General features: G+C 41.9%; 1 protein-coding gene across 1 annotated transcript in view; it reads right to left on the bottom strand.

The window, feature by feature from the left end:
* Positions 1-20124, bottom strand: part of pclob (piccolo presynaptic cytomatrix protein b) — a 57559-nt gene that overhangs the window by 24895 nt on the left and 12540 nt on the right. The window contains 6 exon segments of the mRNA XM_069528112.1: positions 50-3961; positions 3963-6828; positions 6954-7838; positions 16113-17150; positions 17503-18501; positions 18820-19971. Coding sequence (XP_069384213.1) covers positions 50-3961; positions 3963-6828; positions 6954-7838; positions 16113-17150; positions 17503-18501; positions 18820-19971 — 10852 coding nt within the window.

Here is a 20124-nt window from a genome sequence, read left to right as displayed (position 1 = left end):
GCATGGCAATAAAACATGCACACATGCATAAATACCCAAAAATACTCACCAGGAGAAAGTTTAGCAGCAGTGAGGTCTATAGCACCATCTGAAGATCCACTGAGATAGTCATAGTCATCCTTGGAATCATGGGAGAAGAGTCCTGCTTCTGTCAGGTTGGTCTCAGACATTGATGCTTTTACCCTATTCATGCCTTTGATACCATAAATTCCAGCATTGTCATATTGGTAGTGGTCATCTCTGTAACCAAAACGGTTGTCTGGCTGGGTTATAACCGGTGGCTGTGTTCTGCAGCTTCCTGTAAATGGTAGCTTGTAAATTACATCACAGCATACACTCCTCCGACTAGCTGTGAGATCAACTGGAGTCCCATCATCTTCTACAACGGTGGTCACCACTCCTGGGCTTGTGCCGGACAAAGCTACCATAGCTCTCACTGGTCTGTAGTTTGACAGATCCATTGCCCCTGTAGCTTCTAGAGAAAGCACGGGGCCTCCATTGCTGATAGCAGCTGGGGTCAAAGTCAGTGGCTGTTGGACTTCTGAAGATACAAGTGCTCCAAAAGAGAGATTAATGGGAATGTCCTGAGCTCTAGATGCTACTGAACTGACCAAGGGCTGAGAATTCACAGGTCTGTATACAATCTGTGCAAGTGGTTCAAATGGTTTGCAAGTGGTGAGAGGCAGAGGTAATGATGTCACAGGGCCCTGTAAATCAAGAGGTTTCTCTGCTGGAGTGTTGTTATATGAGGCAATGGTTGCTGTGCATGTGACTATTGTGATACTGTCAGTGACAACCGACAATGTGGTTGTAGGGGTGATCTCTGAACTAAGATTTACTATCTCAGACTGCACTGCTGTGATTTGTCGCCCACTTGAGTCACTAGAGAAAGACTGTCGACGTGACTCAGGTTGTGACAGGTCCATGCCTTGTTCCGTCATCCTTAGGCCAACCTTCATGGTACGTAAATCGATAACATCACCAGGATATATTATCTTCCCATTCTTTTTTGGCAGAGTTTGGACTTTAGCTATGTCTGGTTGTATAGTGATTGCTACACTGGGTGGAGGGACCTGTGGAAGTCTTTCATGGACAACAGAGACAGTAGTCCTCTGGACCTCAGTCGTGACCACCTGAGTGACCAGGCTGGGCAGGCTTTCAGGGGGTTGACCTGAAGTTGAAATTGAAGACGAATACATGTGACTCATACTTGAGACAACCTTTTCTGGTCCACGAATCTCTTGGCTCTCAATAGACTCTTGCTGAATTTTTGTTATGGTGACTGGGGTCCCAGACACACTCTGTGGAATGTCCTGTACATTGGGCAATGAGGTTCTCCTGCTGTATGCATCTGTGATTATCTCCAGAGGCTGATCATATTTCGATAAATAAGTTAACACTTGTGGATGTTCTTCTAAAGAAGGAATGGATTCTCTCCTGTAGGGAACCTGAACACCATAAACATCAATGGAAATATCTTTTTCAGCTGGCATATTTACTACCTGTGCCAATGTTAGTGGTTGCTGCATTGTTATGGATTCTCTCCTGGTGGCAGCAAAGGCCTCAGTTGTAACCACCTGTGTGGGCATATCATATTCGACAGGATATGAAAATATCTCACTTGATGTGTGTAGTGGCTGCACCGTGGATGATATAGATGTCCTCTTCCTACTTGTAATTTCCTCTGTTGCAATAACTCCAATTGGCACAGTTGCTGGTATTGAAGCTCTGCATACATCAACATTCTTTGTTATAATTTCCATGGGTGTGTCATGTTCAGGCTTCATTGCAATGACCTCCAGTGGTGGCATTGAATGTGAAATGACTGAGGACTGAATTGCTCCATAGACCTGTGGTATAACAGGGGGTACTTCTGGCTGGACTGCCATTTGTTGGACTTCCATCAAAAGAGGTGATTGTGTTACTTGAGGGACTGTGGGAATAATCATTCTATCAAGTGTGGTCAAGGGAATTAACTTAGTTACTTCAGGTGTCGGGGTGACTTCAGCTGTTACAGGTTGAGTTTGTGGTACTGGAGATGCTGTTGTCGGTATTCTAATAGCAGAATCCATTGTAAGAACCTCAGTGAGTGATTCAAACTGTATGGGAACAGTGACCACACTGGCTACAAGCGGGGGTTGCTGCATAGATAGCTGCTCTGTCACTATGGGCAGAATGTGTAAAGGCTGAACAATTTGTGGTACTGATGTGAATTCAGCAATGGTGTAAGTATTTGCTGGCAATGTTTGGTCTGTCACTGCTTCAACAACAGCAAGTTGCTCTTCAGCAGGAATTTGCTGGCTTACTCCAGGTATCAACGGCCTTATTTGGCCCTCAGTGACAATGACATCCGCAGGTATATCTTCTTCTTTCTGTGGTATTTCTATTTGAGTTTCAACTTGTGGATAAAGAAACGTTGTGGGCAGTGCAGATGGTCTATCTTGGAGAACCAGTGTATCCGAAGGTAGAACAGGCTGCAGTGGTACAACAATAACCTCTGTCAGTGGCTGGGGTTGCACAGGTACAGTTGATATTGGGGCATGTGGAACTGGTGTTTCATTTGAAATATGTGGAGGAGCTGTTGTGACCTGAGCAACAGATGGTATAGACTGTACTCTCGCTGCAGCTTGGACTGTTTGTGGTTGAATAACAACCTTTGGCTCCGGGGGCATTGTGATGACTTCAGATGTTGTTTTAGATGGTGGTGGTGGTGGCTGGGCAATTGATTGCTGTTGTTGCACATATGGTTTCTTAATTGGAAGAGGTACACTATGTACCTGAATGGATGTGTCCTGATCTGATGACACTGTGATGACATCAGCCAGAGATGGTTGTATTACAGAAGACACAGAGTCTTCCTTAGTTTGCCCTTTACCATTGACTACCTCAGAGGTTGTGACCCCCTCTATAAACAAAGTTAGTGATGCGGGTATTGGAGGTGGATGCCTTACAGTGGGGATAGAGGCTCTTCTCACTGTATCCTGTGCTGAGAATTCCTCAGTAGGTGTTTTCTGCTCTGAAGGTGTGGTCTGTACCCCTGACACTCTTGCAGCTGGAATGGAGCCTCTTCTTATAGGTGCCTGGACTGTTATACTCTCTGTTGGTGAGCCAGGCTCAGATGGAAGTGTTATCACCACATAGGTTTGCAAACATTTGGCATGTCTAGGAGACAGGGGTGACTTGGGAGACATCAAACCAAACTTAGACTCCACAGGTCGTGTTATGCTAAGTGACAGAGCATTTGGAGGTTCTTTGGTCCTGGGCAGTGTTGCGGCTTTAGGGGCTACAGGAGGAGGGGGCTTGACACTCTCTCCTGGCTTGTGGCTGAAAACCAATCCAGCTGGAATTGATAAAGGCTTCGGTGGTATGGGTGGGGGAGGCTTGGCAGCTTGACTATGTGGTCCTGGTGTTGTGCTTTGCTGTACAATTGATACTGGAGTGGGAACTGGTGACTTTGGATGTGTAGTTAACTTGGGTAATGTAGGAGGAGGTGTATCTGCTACAGGAATTTCTACTGTGTCTACAGCTGTGGTTCCTACCAAAGGTTTATGTGGAGGTGGTGGAGCTGAAGCTACTGGCACAGATGACACATACGTCGATGGAGAAGCTTTAACTGCACTGGGTATATCTGAAACATGGTCTGTGGCTAATTGAGTACCTTTTGGCAGAGAAGCAGTTGAAGTTATTGACCCTGTGCTAGCTATATTTTGTGGGGCTCGTCCAAACACAGATTTGTTTTCCCCACTGGGCACTATGATGACTACATGCCCTTGCCTGGTTGGTGTCACTATATGCGGTACAGCCACACTATCTGATTGCATATCCTCCATTCTTGGTTGTATATCCACAACTACAGACTGCATAGGCTGGCCAGCTAGTGTGGTTTCCATAGCTACGGTAGTGGTCATAGCAGGTGTGACTCGCTGTAGAGTCTTTACAAGTGGCAGTTCTGTGTTAGGCTCCGGTAATGACACGGATGTAGACCGAGGGGGTGGGGGGGGGGGGGACCTTCTTTTTGACAATAGTAGTTGATGCCGAAGCAGATCCAGGCAACTGGCCTGTTTGAGTTAGAGCTGGGGCGACCATTGGGCTCATTGATGCTACAGCTGATTGTACAGGGACTGAGTGTACCACTTTGGCTTGGGCTTTAGCAGGTGTTGTTACAAGGGCTGAGACTGGTAGTGGGGTTTGTGCAGAGATTGGAGATGTAGTTGAAACCAGGTCAGGCATCTGGACAATGACTGGACCAGGGCATGAGGCCAGAGTGACAGAACCAGACACAACATGACCTGAAGCTGGAGTAGAGAATGTCACAGGTGTCGCTGTAACTAGGGCTGTTGGTCTAGCTGAGACAACAGCAGGTCCTGGACTTGGTGCTGAAGTCTGTATGACAGCTGGTGCCTCCATCGGCAACTGAGATGGAGATGAAACTAAGTCTGGCATTTGGACCACAACAGGTACAGGAGACATCTCCACTGGGATTTGAGTTGGTAGTATAGTGGTAGAAGGCTTAACTTGAACTACTGCTGTGGTTTGAGCTTTGGATGGATCAGACACCACATCTGGTATTGTAACTATTGAGTCCCCACTAGACGGTACTACTCTAATTGTGGCAGGTGATGGTGGTAAGACCTCTACAGGTGATTGTGTTACAAATGAAGTTGGAGGTGTTGGTGTAGACAGTGGAGTTGAATCTGATGAAAGAGGCGTTTGAGCTTGGAATGGGGATGAAGAAGTAGCATTAGAAACCAAACTAGAATCTGGAGTGGCGGGTGAAGTTGGAGGCGACACTGGTGATACGGGGGAAGGTGTATTGGTGAGTTCAGGGGCTGATATTGGAGTTGGAATAGGTTTTGGCTCTGGAATTTCACAGACCACACAGATAGGCTCAACATCAGTGATTTCAGACAAAGTTGGACTTATTGATGGATCTTCCTTAGTCTCAGAGTCATCACTGGGGGTAATGTCAGAGGAAATGCCAACACCATACTCATCTGCAAGACTGTCATCCTCTTCCTCCCCAGATGAACACTGAGTTATCTTGAGGTCTGGTATGGGGAACAATGCTTTTCTGAGTGCAGGATCTTGAGGAACCATAGGCCTGACAAAACCTATAGATACACTTGGGGTACAGTGAACAGTCACATCAGAGCGCTTAGGGGGTTCAGAGGGGCGGGGTGGAGCAGGCCGTTTCTTTTTCTTTGCTGGTACTTCACTGAGAGTTTCAGTGCCTGTAATAGGCATATCAGTTTGTTCAGTGAGGAATGTCTCCTCCATAGGCATAGTTACCACACAGGTCTCAGAAATTGATGGAGGCCCAAAGACTAAAGCCCCTGTAGGGGAACATTCCATGGCAGTCTGGGCCTGCTGAAACTCTTGCTCTATCATGATCAATTCTCTTTTTTTCTGCATCATCTCCTCATAAACCTCTTCAGGTGACCTTAGTTTTTTGAGCGATTCAAAGCCAGTACTCTGTGTGGGTTCTTCCTCTTGAGATTCACTCAACTTAATATCAGGCTCCTCGACTAAGGATTCATAAAGATAGTCCTCAATTGCCATTCCTCCATAGAGTGGCTCAATATCAGGAGGACTCTCCCCTGGTATTGATTTTGTCTTCTGAATAATTTCCTCATATGCTTCTTCAGCACTCTTCAATGATTTTGTCACAGCCTCACTCTCATTAAATGGATCAGTGGGAGTATATGGTATCACTGTTGGTGAAGGCTTACGTCCTCGCTGTACAGCTTGTCGAACCTCTGTTTCTGATTCTATGCTGGCATAGTACTCAGAGTCAGTTGGTCTGCTGGTTTCATATGGTCTCAGATCCTCTGTGGAGGAAACATCTTCAGTCGGAGACAGTGGTTGACCATGGGCTCTAAGTTCATCTTTATCTTTCTTAAACTTCTCTTCTTCAGATGAGTCTTCAATAGTTGGGAGAGGCTGGGTTGGCTGCCTGTGCTTACCTTTTCGATGCCGTTTGTCCCCACTGACTTTCCTGTGACTGGGGCTGCTATCACTATCCTCCTCAAGTGATGAGGCTGATGTAGGTGAAGATCCTGGAGTAAAGCTAGATACCTGAACACTAGATGATCCCTTTGACAGAGATTCTGTGATGCTCTCTACTTCGTCATCAGTGCTTTGTCTCTGTCTCATGGCAGGGATGGCTTTCCTGAAAGCAGTGCTGGGCATTGTTTCAGGAACATCTTGAGCAGTCGCAGTGCCAGTTTTTGGGAGAGCTATTTTCCCTGCTGAGTTGTCTTCATTGTCTATGCTACCTTCTCTAAACAGTGGTTTGGCTGTCACTGTAGTGTTATCAAGCTCTGCTTCCTTGAAAACTCCCTCATTTGCCAAATCATTTCCTTTCTCATCGTCTGAAAGAGACATTTCTTCTTCATCACCCATACCCATTATCTGTTTGCGGATAAACTCTTCATCTTCAGCAGAGGAGTCAGGGCTTTCAGTTTTGATGTCCTCACTTTCACTAGATGAAACCTTTGTCACCTTTAGCCTCCTTCTTTGGAACCTAGGTGAGGGTGATGGTGTGAGGTCACTTTCACTGCTTTGATTGATTGCTTGGAAACTTAGACGCCTTCTTTCAGCTTTAGCTTCCTCATTTACTGGCATGGATGGCTCTGTATTTGTATCATTTTCCCTTGTGTCACTAACCACCTGCTCATCCTTTAATTCCTGTAATATAGGTAGAATCTGGGGTTGATCATCATGTTCCTCTTCTTTAGATTTGCGCCCAGTAGCCATTAGAAGCACCTCCCCAGTCGGTGGGGCGACATTTCTTTCCTTTATTGGCTCTTTTTTGGTCTCATCTTGGTCCTAAAAAAAAAACCAGGACAAACACAACCAAATATGTTATGATAAGCATTTTATTAGGACAACATAAACAATTGATAATTTAGATTTTATGAAAAATTGTTTTTATGAAAATGACCCATACTTACTTTAATAATGATGCTTTTTGTAGATACTGCTGTCATCTCTGGAGTTGAAGTGACAACAATCTTTTCAACCAACTTATTTGCCATTATCTTGCTGTCTGCCTCTGTCACTGGTTCTGCCTCTAATACCAACAGTTTTTCTTGTGTTGTGTTTGGTTGCACCTCAATTTGCTGTACAGATTTAGTTGGTTCTACCTGTTTGACATCATCATCAGGCTTTTCTCCTTTAATAATTGTCTCTGGAGCAGAGAGAGGGTTTGACTTTACTTCAGTAACTGGAACTCCAGCCAGAGCAGTCTCTGCAGCAAGAGGGGAGGTGGACACAACTGTAGCCTCTGTCACTGGGGGAAAAGAAGCTGCAGCGATACTTGCTTCAGTTTTGACTTTTTCAGGTTCAGACTTTTCAGATAAGGGAATTTCACCCCGGCCGAAATCCATTTTCACTTCATGTTCTTTAGTTTCCACTGATACAGTTTTAGGGATATCTGCATTTGGCACATCAGTTTTTACTGGTGCAGCTGTCTTTTTTAGAGTAGCCATAGTTGGTTCTGCTTTTAATAATACTGGAGGCTGTTTTTCTTCTGTAACAGGGGAACTTTTTGCTGCTGTGGGTATGACTATGGTCTTGTGCTCGATTTGGGTTAAAGCTGCTGTAGGTGTTGCTTCCATCTTGACTGATGTAGGATCCATCTTTGGGGCTGGAATCGCTTCTGCCTTGATGGGGGCAGGTCTGGCCTGTGATTTTATGGCTGCAGGTGTAGGCTCTGCCTTTTTGATTGCAGGTGTGGCCTGGGTTTCTGGCTTCGCAGATGCAGGTGAAGGCGTGGAGTCTCCAAGTTGTCCCAACAAAGCCCTTTGAGTCTGGCAGTTCAGACACAGCCATTCCTTCTGTAATCATACAAACACACCATGTGATTTGGTAACACTCGTACCCAAATTTACATGAAACATCTTTAGAAAATTAGCTATTTTTGACCTGTGTTATATTGCATATAAAATGTACTTCCAGTTATATTCAGTTGATACTAAATTATCAATTTGCCATTTCAATTAGTAGATCTCATTAAAAAAATTCATGAAGGAAGAAAACTGAGTCACTAAATCAACCTCACTTATAACATGTATTGAAGAACTTAATTAGTTCTGCAAGAAAAATGAAGCATTGAGTTAGCCTTGCAGAGCACACGTCCTGCGGCTTTATCCATTCCCAGCTGCTTGGCTAATGGCTAACTTGCTACTTTTCACCAGTATTTTGAGATACAATACCCATCCCTCTACCACTACAACCTCCTAATCCTTTGATAGCCTCTTTATTTAATAAATGCATCTTCCCTTGTGCAGAATTGTGTATGCACGGTGGAGAAACATTACAGTAGAATTGGCCAGACACTAAAAAGGGAATAAACTTTACTCAGTAAAAACTGCAGTGACATAAATCGACTGCATTTATATAGCACTTTTCAACATCCAAAGCACAAAATATGTCTCAGTCACCCATTTAGGCCAACATTCAAACACATTTCCACACTGATGACACCACATCAAGAGCAATAATGGGTTCAATGTCTTGCTCAAGGACACTTAGTGGAGGAGAGCTTGCCGAAAACGAGCCTAACTTACTAGAGTAAGGCTGCTTTAACTTTGTGAAATACCACACATTTTCACTCTACTACTATACTTCTACTATATACATATATATATATATATATATATATATATATATATAAACAAACGCTCAGCAAAATCAAACCTATATTTATTTGTAAAGTGTCTATTCTGAGTTTTAAACACACAATTTTTGACTTAGTCAGTGAAAGCATGCGCCATACATATGGGGCCACATTTAGATCTTTGACTGTGGCCTAAGATTTGACATGTGTTGCAGTGAATAAAAACTCATTGTATTTACATTGTCAAATGTTGTTTACATCTGTGATTAACAATGTTACTGTGGCACCCTGTCCCTGGGCCACAGACAACATAATCAAGCGCTTTGAAACCAAAGGACCAAGAAGCTATTTACAATGTATAGAAAATATTTCATTTTATATATCAACAGAAAGGTGTAGGTTGTGACACTATAAAGCAACTGTGAGTGTCCGGAGACAGGTTGATTAACTTAAGATATACACACAAGAGAAAAGATATCCTGCCCCCCCGGCAGGAAGATAAAGCCCCGGAAAAAGTCCCCACAAAATGCCAGCATGTACCTCTTATCATCCAATCACTCCCTGTGAAGTCACTTACTCATCCAGCATCAGTTCTACCTGCCTACATTACAACAGCCTCCTTTTCCGAGTAATAGCACAGAATACAAACTGATATAAATTCAATATTCACCAAACATGGTCATTGCTGGACAAATACAACAACCAAAGCAGTTACACAGGAATATTATTGTAATAATAAGATTTCAAATAAAGCTTGTGGTCTCTCATATCATCATTCTTACTGCTATTGCACTAGAACTTAAACTAAACTAGTAAGATAGCCATAAAAATGCTTACCTTGCAAAAGAGCGAATCACATTTTACAACCAATGCTACTACTTCCAAATTGAATCCCCTATAGACACATTTCTTATCACATCTAAACCCCATTAAAGAACAGCTAAGGTCGAGAGGCATAAGCTGTCAACCGATAAAGCGTTCTATCTGTAGCAGCCTAGCAGACCAAATCACAGCAATGCGCCTGCCTCTGCAGAGCCAGGGAGAGCAGGTCTGAAACACAGGGCAGAGGAGGAGAATGCATTGCATACATATTCTGTTTGTGAAAAAAACCTTATGTTTTAATTGCTTTATCCATGAGATAAAGTATCAGAACAAATTGTCATTATGGAATCAGATTGGCCACAGATGCACACTTATGCAGATGCACTTTATAAACAAGAGGACGTGTCCCCCAACATACACATTATTTTAGAGATTAGCACTGGTTTAGTGACGTAATGAATCATAGGCCCATGTGCTGAGTCGAGATTTAATAAGTGATGTAATCTGCCCTCTGTCATACGCTGGCTCAGGGGTGCTTTTACAATCCAGCTGTGCTGTACATCCCATCTTGGTTCCCATTAACAAGCCTAAAATATCACACTACTAGAACATCTGTGATCATAATCCTAAACAGAAAGGCTATTACTTTAATTTTATATTTAAATATACTTAAATTCACTTCTTTTTAACAAGTACAGGTTGTTGTCTCGAACTTCCATATGCCAAGTTACATAACAGATTATATACCTACAGCTAAAATTGTGGTAGTATAAATCTACTGCAAATACAATATGATTGAAAGTATATAGGCTCATTTAAAGAGACAGTAGCATGCCAGAAAAGCATCAATGATTTGCTGCATTGCTGTATATATATATATATATATATATGTGTGTGTGTGTGTGTGTGTGTGTGTCTGCTTAACTTAAGAAAACTGATGCTCGTAGTTTGACAGATACTAAGATCTATTTTTTTTGTCAGTTGTGGTTTAGTCAGGAATATAATAATCCTGTTTATTCCCCGCAGTAGTAAACAAAGCCTCACCAGCATAGTGCATGGTGCTGATAAGCGTGTAAACCAATTAACTATTTAACCCTCCATTCCCTGTGATCTGATGCAAGCTTAGCCCCACTGATATTTTACATGGGTTTACAGTGAAGCTAAATCTCCAAGAAGGTCAATTATTTTTCACTGTAAAAAATGAATGATGCTCCTGTTCATTACAGAAATAGAATTCTGAAAATAAATAGTTTATATAATGGTGCAGATTATTAAGTCCCAGAATTCTGCTTTTAACATTCGTCAAAGTTATTAATTCCCACACTTCTTGTCCTCCTCCTCTGCCATGCTTGCAGGATGTAATCCCAGCTAACAAGGTGCTCCTGTGCATACATATGATAATCTGCAAAATCAAGTCACTACCAAGGCCACTGACAAACGCTTATCACGTGTTATATCAGTAATCACATACTCCAGCGCTTGCTCATTTTTCTCATCATCTCATATTGCCAGCACAGTGGCCTTATCAGAGTCATCTCAAATGAAGTGATGCTATCTTTATAACTATTAAAAGGAAAATAAATTGATTGTAAAGAGATTGCCATATTGTAGGAAAGGTGGTTTAAAAATATATCCTGTCTTTGCATATGAAATCCAAAGCTGGACAAAATGAAAACAGCACTCATTTAACAGCTAGTTGCTCCATTTTAGATAGAAATATACTTGGATTACAATCAGATCCTTTAATTTCTAATTCGTCATAGTGAATTATGTTTGAACAAACATAGCTACAGTATCATGTTTTAACATGTGCCATAGTCCTTTTCCAAAAAGATACGTTTCAGACATTGAAGATAACTGCACAATAGAATCAACACTTTAAAAATTCTCAGGTTGCACAGAAGTTGCAAGATTATCAAAAAATCTTGTTTGAAAGAATAAATACTGATAGAGAACGACAAACGACATTGTTCACAGATTGATGAGCTGTGCCAGTCTATTACTGAATGTTTTTGCTGGTCTATTATCTCCTGCAATCTCATTATGGGCCTGCCCCTCACACCTCTCCAGTGACTGGTACTGAGCAGGTCCTTGTCTCTGCAGAATAGACTTTTTTCAACCCAAGCTATGAACAGATGGACAGAGTCAAAGTAGTATGCAAATGCATGTTGCATTTACACTGTTTTGTATCTGATAACTTATTCAATGTGTTCATTCTTAACCAAGCTGTAGAAAAAAAAATCCCAGTCATCAAAATGGCCTAATCCCATCAGAGCCTCTTTCAGCACTACCTCACAGCCAAACAGTCTCAGAGCCATGCATCAGAGCCACAGGGTTTGGAGAATGGCCATCAACCTTTTGTCTAATTAAATCTGTTTTATGACTAAAGAGCAGGAGCTCCAAGCAGAGAGCTGTGGGAGCGGCTGCTCCCCATGATTAGCCTGTGAGCTGGATTACTAGACCTTCACAATGACAGCAGTCAAGAAAATTACACTCTTGATACACAGGCATGCTGCATCTGCTAAGCTTTATGAAAAAAAAATCCATGTTCACTTTGTTCTTTGTTCGCAGCAAAAGACATTCTTTCATTGATGCAACATTTATGCATTTGTGCAAGAAAGGAACCAACGCAGGGCACAAATTTCATTAAAACTTTTTATGATGCCTAAATATTTTATTTTATTACTTCCATCAAATTTGTTCAAATGTTTATATTAGCATTTGGTACACCTCACCATGCATTATGGATGACAGGTATGTGGTTCCACAAAGACATGTCATTCTTATCAGACCCGTCATTTCCCCACAAATTGATCAAACCAGTAATTTGTCGAGTATTTGTACAAAACTGTGTTTCTAATGCGACACCAGTCTCTGGGTTGCGACTGGTCCTGTAATTTACATTTTATGATAGCTAGACTGAAGGGGTGACCTTTTGGCTGTGGCCTGCAGCATCACAATTTATCAGCCCTTCTTCTGTGCTTTCCTACTGTTGATACGGGAGCTAGTCAGTTTCTTATTGATTTTCTGGCAGATGCTTCTGGCACAAGCTGTAGCTGGCTAATCTACTTGGCTTTCAGCAGCCCCTACAGAGCAGAACTCTTCATAAATCAAGCCCCCTGATAATAGAGAATGTTGACCTACTAATTTGTAATAAGCAGAGTGCTCCTTTCTAAAGACAAGGAAATACAGCCCCCTGCTTTTTCCAATCTGACAAACGGTGCATTAGCAAACTTTTATTTGATGGCAGAGTGCAGTGGGCAAAGTTTGGGTAAGAAGAGAGAGTGCGAGGGTGTGGTATTAATGGAAAGCAGACAGAATATGGAAGACACAGGGAGGTGTAAACAAAGCTGAACCTCTTAAAGGTACAGTGTGTAGAATTTTGTGATATCTAGTGTTGAAACTGCATGATGCAGCTAAACAGCCCTCACCTCACCCTCTCCTTCCAAACATGAAAAAGAACCTGTGGTAACTCAAAAGATGTTTAGTTTGTCCAGTCTGGACTAATGTAAAAAGCATGGCGGCCTCTCTAGAGAGGGTCCCCTCGATGTAAATATAAAGTCTTTAAATATAAAGGGCCTAAATTTATACAATTTAGATGAAATGAACTAGTGAAAACATCATGAGGATTATTCTACATTAAATTTCGGCCAATAGTTCCCTTTCACCTAAATCTTACACACTGGACCTTTAAGGGAGGTCCTATTCCTTCTCTGACAACAAACCACACAATGTATCAAATAGCTACTCGTATCCAGGGAGATCATTGGAGCTTGAAGGATAAGTGTCATAGCCTTCAAAATGTCATTACACATCAAAACATACTATATCCCGTAGAGTAAAAAAGCAAAGTAGAGTAATGCAATAATATGTGCTGAGTAAGAACTGAGAGCAATGGAAATAAATAAATGCAGGAATACTTCCATTATTCACTCTGGTATGAAAATGTCAATGTTTTAAACACAGCATCAAGACCAAAGCATATCATCAGTTTTAGCACTGTTATCCTTATTGTACATTAAAAGTGGCTGTGAAAAGATGCAGCAGGTACAGTGTGCTTGGTCTCAGAATTAGTATTTTTTACTGCACTAGGTTGCACCAAGGGGTGTCAACAGTTTGTAGTTGCTTGATGTACAGAAGAAAAGAGATGGAAACATTAGGGCTGATTCAAATGTTTGAAATGAGTCATGTTGCAAGTTTAAGGATATTTTCTGCTTGCCAATCAGACATGATGCATCTAGTCAAGCGTCTGTCTCTTGTGGAAGCTTTGCAAAATATCTACAGTAGTTTTTGCCTTTGATTGGTATGCACACTGTATCCAATGGAGCTTATAATAGACTAATATTTTAGGGCAAAATATGAGGAAATATAAACACTCGACTATTGCTTTGTCACAGAAAGCCTAAGCAAAAAATAAATCAATAAAAAAAAAAACCAGAGGCAACGTCATTCATATTGTCTCCGAGGTCACACACAAAGCTTTAGCTGGCAAAGCACAAAACACGTGTGCCCTACTTATCAGACAACAGTCACTCCCAGGCTTTTGATGGCATCAGCTGAAGCAGAGCAGGCAAAAGGAAAAATGGATAGAATTGCTGCAAGCAGTCACTTTTCCTAAAGTGGCCTACTCTTCTTTCAAACCTAACAAGTCCTTTTAATATTTTAAAAGGGGTCATTTCTGCCATTCTGCTAAAAACAAACCTACATGCATTCATAGTAGAGAACTGGCAACCACGGCCCTTTTGGAAAATGAATGTTGTAGGACATCAATAAGTACGGTGGCTCTTCCTATCCGGTTGCATTAAGGCCGAGCTATTTCTGTTTGCCTCAATTGTTTTTACGAGAAAAGAATCCATGTTGTACACACAGCAGCAATCATCCATGCTTGTCCCTTCCCCCATCAAACCTCTACCCTCAGGCTCTTTCGCCTGTGGTGGTATCCACGAAAAAGAAAGAAGATGTGAGAAGTGTCAATTACGTAAGTGTGACTGGAAAACTGAAAGCATAAATTAAAAAATGAGGGAAAAATAGTGCTCACATTCCCTTTCTAACAGTCAACTGAATGCAAAAACACTGTCCTCCATTATCATGCAACTGTCAGGCATAAAATACTTAGTCTTTCCCAGAATGCAAGACTTAAACAAATACATCTGTTATGCCTTTTTCTGATGAACAAAATATGTTGCTCTAGTGTTAGGAAAGCATGGCCATGAAATATAATGTTATTTGAAAAGGTCAAGTGAAATGACTAACACTGTTGTCTGACATGGTACATGATCCAATAACATTACATGTCATTTAGCCGAAGCTTTTAGCCGAAGCTTTTATCCAAAGCGACCTCCAATCAGAGCATTCAACATCTATGAGGGGCCACAATTGCAGTTTAATTCTTGCAGCTCAGTGTTCTATCATTTTAACTCATTTATACTGCCCATTGAAATAATCATTAATGAAAAACCCTAAATATTTTCAAATTGTCCTTAACTGATCTGAACAAAAAGATTAACTGTTATGGCCTACATGCTGTTTGGGCAAAAAGGTGATGGACATATCAGTGCACCATACATATAGGATCTTAAATGCCACACCATTGCATTCACCAATGACTCACGTGGGTTACTCACAAAGCAAGTACACATCAGTTTTACTACCACCTACATAATATAAGGGGAAATTGTTGAAGGACATGAAGCTGCACTGTTAGTTAGCAGATGGTTTGGAAGGCAATGTCTGCTGCTCTAATGTACTCCACCGTGTTATGTTGGACATAATCCATTTCCCTTCACTTCATTGGCATATCACAGGGCTTTGCCATCTAAGACCTCACACTGGGAATAGAGATTCCCTGGTCCCTGGCCTGCTACAGCAGCAGATCCCATTCCACTAATGCTGTTGCACAACGCTCAATCACTTTAATACATTTCCAGTACTGCTGGTCTGCTGGAGCAACACTCTCATGAGCCGTTATGTAATAATTCTGCCCACTTGATTGGATAGATAGCCAAAACAGTCAGCTACCATGTAGCCTGCATTGTATTATGTTTTTTAATTGTATTTAAGTCTCTCAAAGTAGGCCAATTATTAAAACACATAACAATAACTAAAACACACTAAACACTGTTTAAAGTCAAGGTCAAAGAAAATCATTCAAGTTCTCCTGGTCTGTCACACCATCATCTGGCATTTAACAACAAATATAATTCATATTCTTTTATCAAGAAAATCAAATCAACAATGGAGCAACAATTTGCCAATTGAGAGCTATGTTTTAAGCCAGAATACCAAGCTTATTTTTTCATCCTTTACACTGCAGAGGATTATTCCACAGTATTAAAAAGACAAGCAAAAAAGACAGAGAACTAAAAAGAAAAATTGAAGCATACATACTCCAGCTGAAAAGATGGTGTGTTTGATTGCATAGGAATTCACAATTAACAGCTAGAATAATAATATTGCTCTTGCCTAGTTAAATGATCTTTTCCTCTCATGACCAATACTAAATCTCCAAACTTTCCATGTCAAAATGGTGCTGTATGCTCCCTGCATTGTAAACTTGAATATATTTGCTATACGATGTATAGTACAATGTAAAACATGTTATGCTTAATCTCTGGATGATGTTAAAACATGAGCAGGACATAAAGTATAATAAACTGATACTTGCTCTTACCGCTGCTGTATGAGGCATGGGGTTAAATCCACAAAGGTTGCACACCAAGCTCTTGCATTCGGTGCAGGTGTTGTAATTCGGGGGATTGTTCGATCCTTTGTTGAGTTCAACCTTACAGAGTGGACAGGTAGACAATTCTGTCTTAGGAGCAACTTGGGTAACTTCTTTAGACTTTGCGGGCATTGGTGGAGCTTTTTCTACTTCTGCCTGTGCTGGTTGAGTGAACTTGGTCTGCTGAAGTGGCTCTGATTTTTGTACAGCAGGTGGTTTGGTCTCCTTTGCAGGAGGCATTTTTGGAGAAACTGGAGGTGTAGCTTTAGGAGAGACAGGGGCTGTCATGGACATCTTACGTGGAGTAGGTGGTGTAGTTTTAGGTTCCTCCTGAACAGCTGAGGTTATCAGTGTAGATGCAGAGCTGAAGATAGAGGAGCCAAAGCCAAACATCTTCCCAGTGACTGACTCAGCAGACTTTGCAGCAGCAGGTTGTGTTTTAGGACCACCAAAGCCAAAGAAACCTCCTGACTCCTGTTTAGCAGGCGGGGCTGGTGGTGCTGCAGATTTCACAGGAGGGTTCACAGACTTTGATGGCTGTTGTGGTGGTTTCACAACTTCTTGCTTTGCAAAACCTGCCTTTGCCTCTGGTTTTGTAATTTGAGAAAGCTCTACTTGTTGGGCTTTTTCAACAGGCGGCAGTTGAACAGCAAAATTCTTGCCCTGTCCTTGTTCAGTACCTGAAACCACCTGTGTCTTTGGCATAACACCTCGCTGTGAGGTGTTTGTTTGGACTGCAGGTTGCAGGGGGGCCTCAGCTTTTGGGGCTTCTTTCTTTTGTGGAGTTGTTTGAGTGACTTCTTTTTTGACTGCTGATTCAGTGGATTTCTCCTTCTGTTCTAATGTTGGCACAGTCTTGTGTTCAGACAAAGGAGGTGTAGAAACCTTACTTGGGGAGGGCTGTGGTTTAGCTACAGGAGGTCCAGTGGGCTCAGATATTCTTAGGGCTCTCTGCATCTGGCAGTTCAGACAAAGCCATTCCTGTACCTAAAAAGAAATGTATACAAAACTGATGAAAAACACATGACAACAAACAGTATTGATAGACTGATTTGTCTAGAGCAAATATCTTACAGGAAAAAATTACAGTGATTTAATCCCTGATGACTTTGAGTGTATGCTCACATGTTATATTATCAAGCCCACTTTTAAAAAATTGTGTAATGTGGGTCTTGTGGAAATGATATCAGATAGAAATACAGAATAAATCTGCTGTATGAAAACTATGGATTCTGTCAATATTACTATTTTTGTTGTGAATTAATATTTTCTTTGCTTCCTTTTCAAAGCTAATGGCAAGTCAAATGAAAGCAAAGGCAATTGTGGGGATGTGCATTACCTCTGCCATATTTGGCATTGGATTGAATCCACATTGGTTGCAGGCTATCATCTTGCATTCTGTGCATGTGTTGTAGTTGGAAGGATCTTTGGAGCCCATGTTGAGTTCGACCTTACACAGTGGACATAGGGACTTATCTGCTTTTGGAGCACCTTGGGTGTCTACTGGTGCCTTGGGGGGCACAGATTGAGTTTTATCCACTTTGACTTGTATTGTCTTTTCCTGCAGTGGTTTCTCTGGTTTCTTCTCATCCGTTTTCTGGACAGCAGATGGCTTGGTGTCTTTTGCAGGTGGCATTTTAGGAGAGGGTGGTGGTGTAATTTTAGGAGAGACAGGGGCTGCAGTCGACATCTTACGTGGTGTTGGTGGTGTAGTTTTAGGTTCATCCTGGACAGCCGATGTTATTAAAGTGGATGCAGAGCTTAAGAAAGATGACCCAAAACCAAACATTTTTCCTGCTACTGAGTCAGCAGGTTTCGCTGCGGCAGGCTGTGTTTTAGGACCACCAAACCCGAAGAAGCCTCCTGACTCCTGTTTTGCAGGCTGAGCTGTTGGAGGTACAGATTTGGCTGGAGAAGTCCCAGCTTTTAGAGGCTGTGGAGGAGGTTTTCCTGACTCTCTATCTGGTGGAGGAGCAGATTTAGTAGTAGAAGTCACAGCTTTTGCTGGCTGCTGCTGGGCTTTACCAGGCTGTTCTTTTGATGTTTCTCCAGTCTTTGTGATTGTTGGAGCAGCTTCAGGGGCAATTTTCTTTGTTGGACCACCCAGAGCCGGGGATTCAATTTCTTTGGTAGTGACAACATTAACAAGCTCATTTTTGGGTATGGAAGGTTTAGGGATGTCTTCATGAGAAGCTGGTGTTGGGATTTCTGTCTTCTGGGGGGTTGCAGATAGGTCTCTGCTTGGTGAAAGTTGGGGTTTTATCATTGGAAGCCCTGGAGGTTCAGAAGCTCCAAGTGCTCTCCGCATCTGGCAGTTGAGACAAAGCCATTCCTTCACCTAGAACAAAGCAAAAAACATGAGTGATATTCTTTGTATTTGTTTATGACATATTCCCTAACTATTGGTTCACAATAGATCCTGGAAGCGACAACAACAGATTTTATAAGAACAATAACTATATTCCAACAAAAGACACCAGAACAAGGAAGAGTAGTTCACAAATAAAAAAAATTCTTTAAAAATGCACCAAAAATAAAAGCTGTAAATGAAAATCCAGTGTACGAAAGTAGAACATAAGATTTCACTGAAAAATGTTAAATGATTGCAATGAATTATACATGAAGTAAAGTATTTAGTATTTAGTAATTTACTTGCCTCTGTTATATTTGTCATAGGACTAAATCCACATTTGTTGCAAACATTGCTTTCGCATTCAGTGCAGGTGTTGTAGTTGGGTAGATCCTTGGAGCCAATGTTAAGTTCTGCTTTACAGAGTGGACAAAACTGGCCTACTGTCATAGAAGCTTGGGAGGCTTCTGGTTTTACAGGCTCTGATGGACCTTTGTCCACTGTGGTCGGTCCTGATGGAGGAGCCTGGTCTGATGTCTTTTCCAGGTGTTGTTTGGGAGCAGCAGGAGGTTGGGCCTCTTTTTTTGAAGTCATCTTTGGAGAAACTGGCGGGCTGGACTTCAGAGATCCTTGAGAAGTTTGCTGTGTTGTGTGGGAGTCCTCCTGAACTGCCAATGTTATCAAAGAGGATGCTGAGCTGAAAAGGGAGGAACCAAATCCCATCATCTTCCCAGTCACTGCCTCAGTCGTTTTTGAGTCAGCACGCTGAGATTTCGGACTACCAAAGCCGAAGAACCGCCCTGATTCTTGCTGTGTTGGCTGTGCTGCTGCTTGAGCAGCTTTGGCATTAGATGTTTCAACAAGGTTTGATTCTTCGTTTAGGGTTCGATGGGACTGTACTTCTTCAGCTGACTTTAATATTTGATCACTTGATTTCTGAACTTTTTCAGCTTTCTCCTCTTTCTTATCTGACTCATCTTTAGTTACAGTAGTTGCTAAAGTAAGTTCTTTATTCTTCTGGGCACTGATTTCATTATCTGTGCTGACAGGGGGAGCTTGAGCAGGCAGTGGTTTCTTGAGGTCTGAAAATACAGCATCTGTCACTTTGGTGGGAGGTGCAGACATTGAATCAGGTTTCTCTTCTTTCTTTGGACCTTGGGTCTCTTTTGCAGCTGATGAGGCAGTGGTTGATGTTTGGTTGATTTTAATCAGGGGTTTGGTTTCTCCTTTCTGTGGTGCACCTGGTGTTGGGCTGTCTTTCTGCTTCTTGTCTAACACCTCTGCTTTTTGTGTGGAAATAACATCTGTCTTTTGATGAGCAGTGGTGTCCTTTTGGGCAACAGCAGGTGTGAACACTTTGTTAGGTGATGCCTGGAGTTTCATCGGTGGAGGCTCAGCTGGTTCTGTTGCTGTGAGAGCTCTTTGCATCTGGCAAGTCAGACACAACCACTCTTTCATCTGTGAAAAATAACACACATGTATGATTATGTCTCTAAACATATACTGTCAATTTGTATGTTTCAAGTATAGTACATACAACTGACAGCATGTTGTACTTTTGTGCAGAGTGCATTTCTATATTTTCACATGATGGAGACCATATCATCAGCT

Source organism: Paralichthys olivaceus, chromosome 7 (assembly GCF_024713975.1).
Source record: "Paralichthys olivaceus isolate ysfri-2021 chromosome 7, ASM2471397v2, whole genome shotgun sequence".
NCBI classification, from domain to species: domain Eukaryota; kingdom Metazoa; phylum Chordata; class Actinopteri; order Pleuronectiformes; family Paralichthyidae; genus Paralichthys; species Paralichthys olivaceus.
The sequence above is the reverse complement of the archived record's forward strand: the minus strand, read 5'-3'. Positions and strand labels throughout refer to the sequence as shown.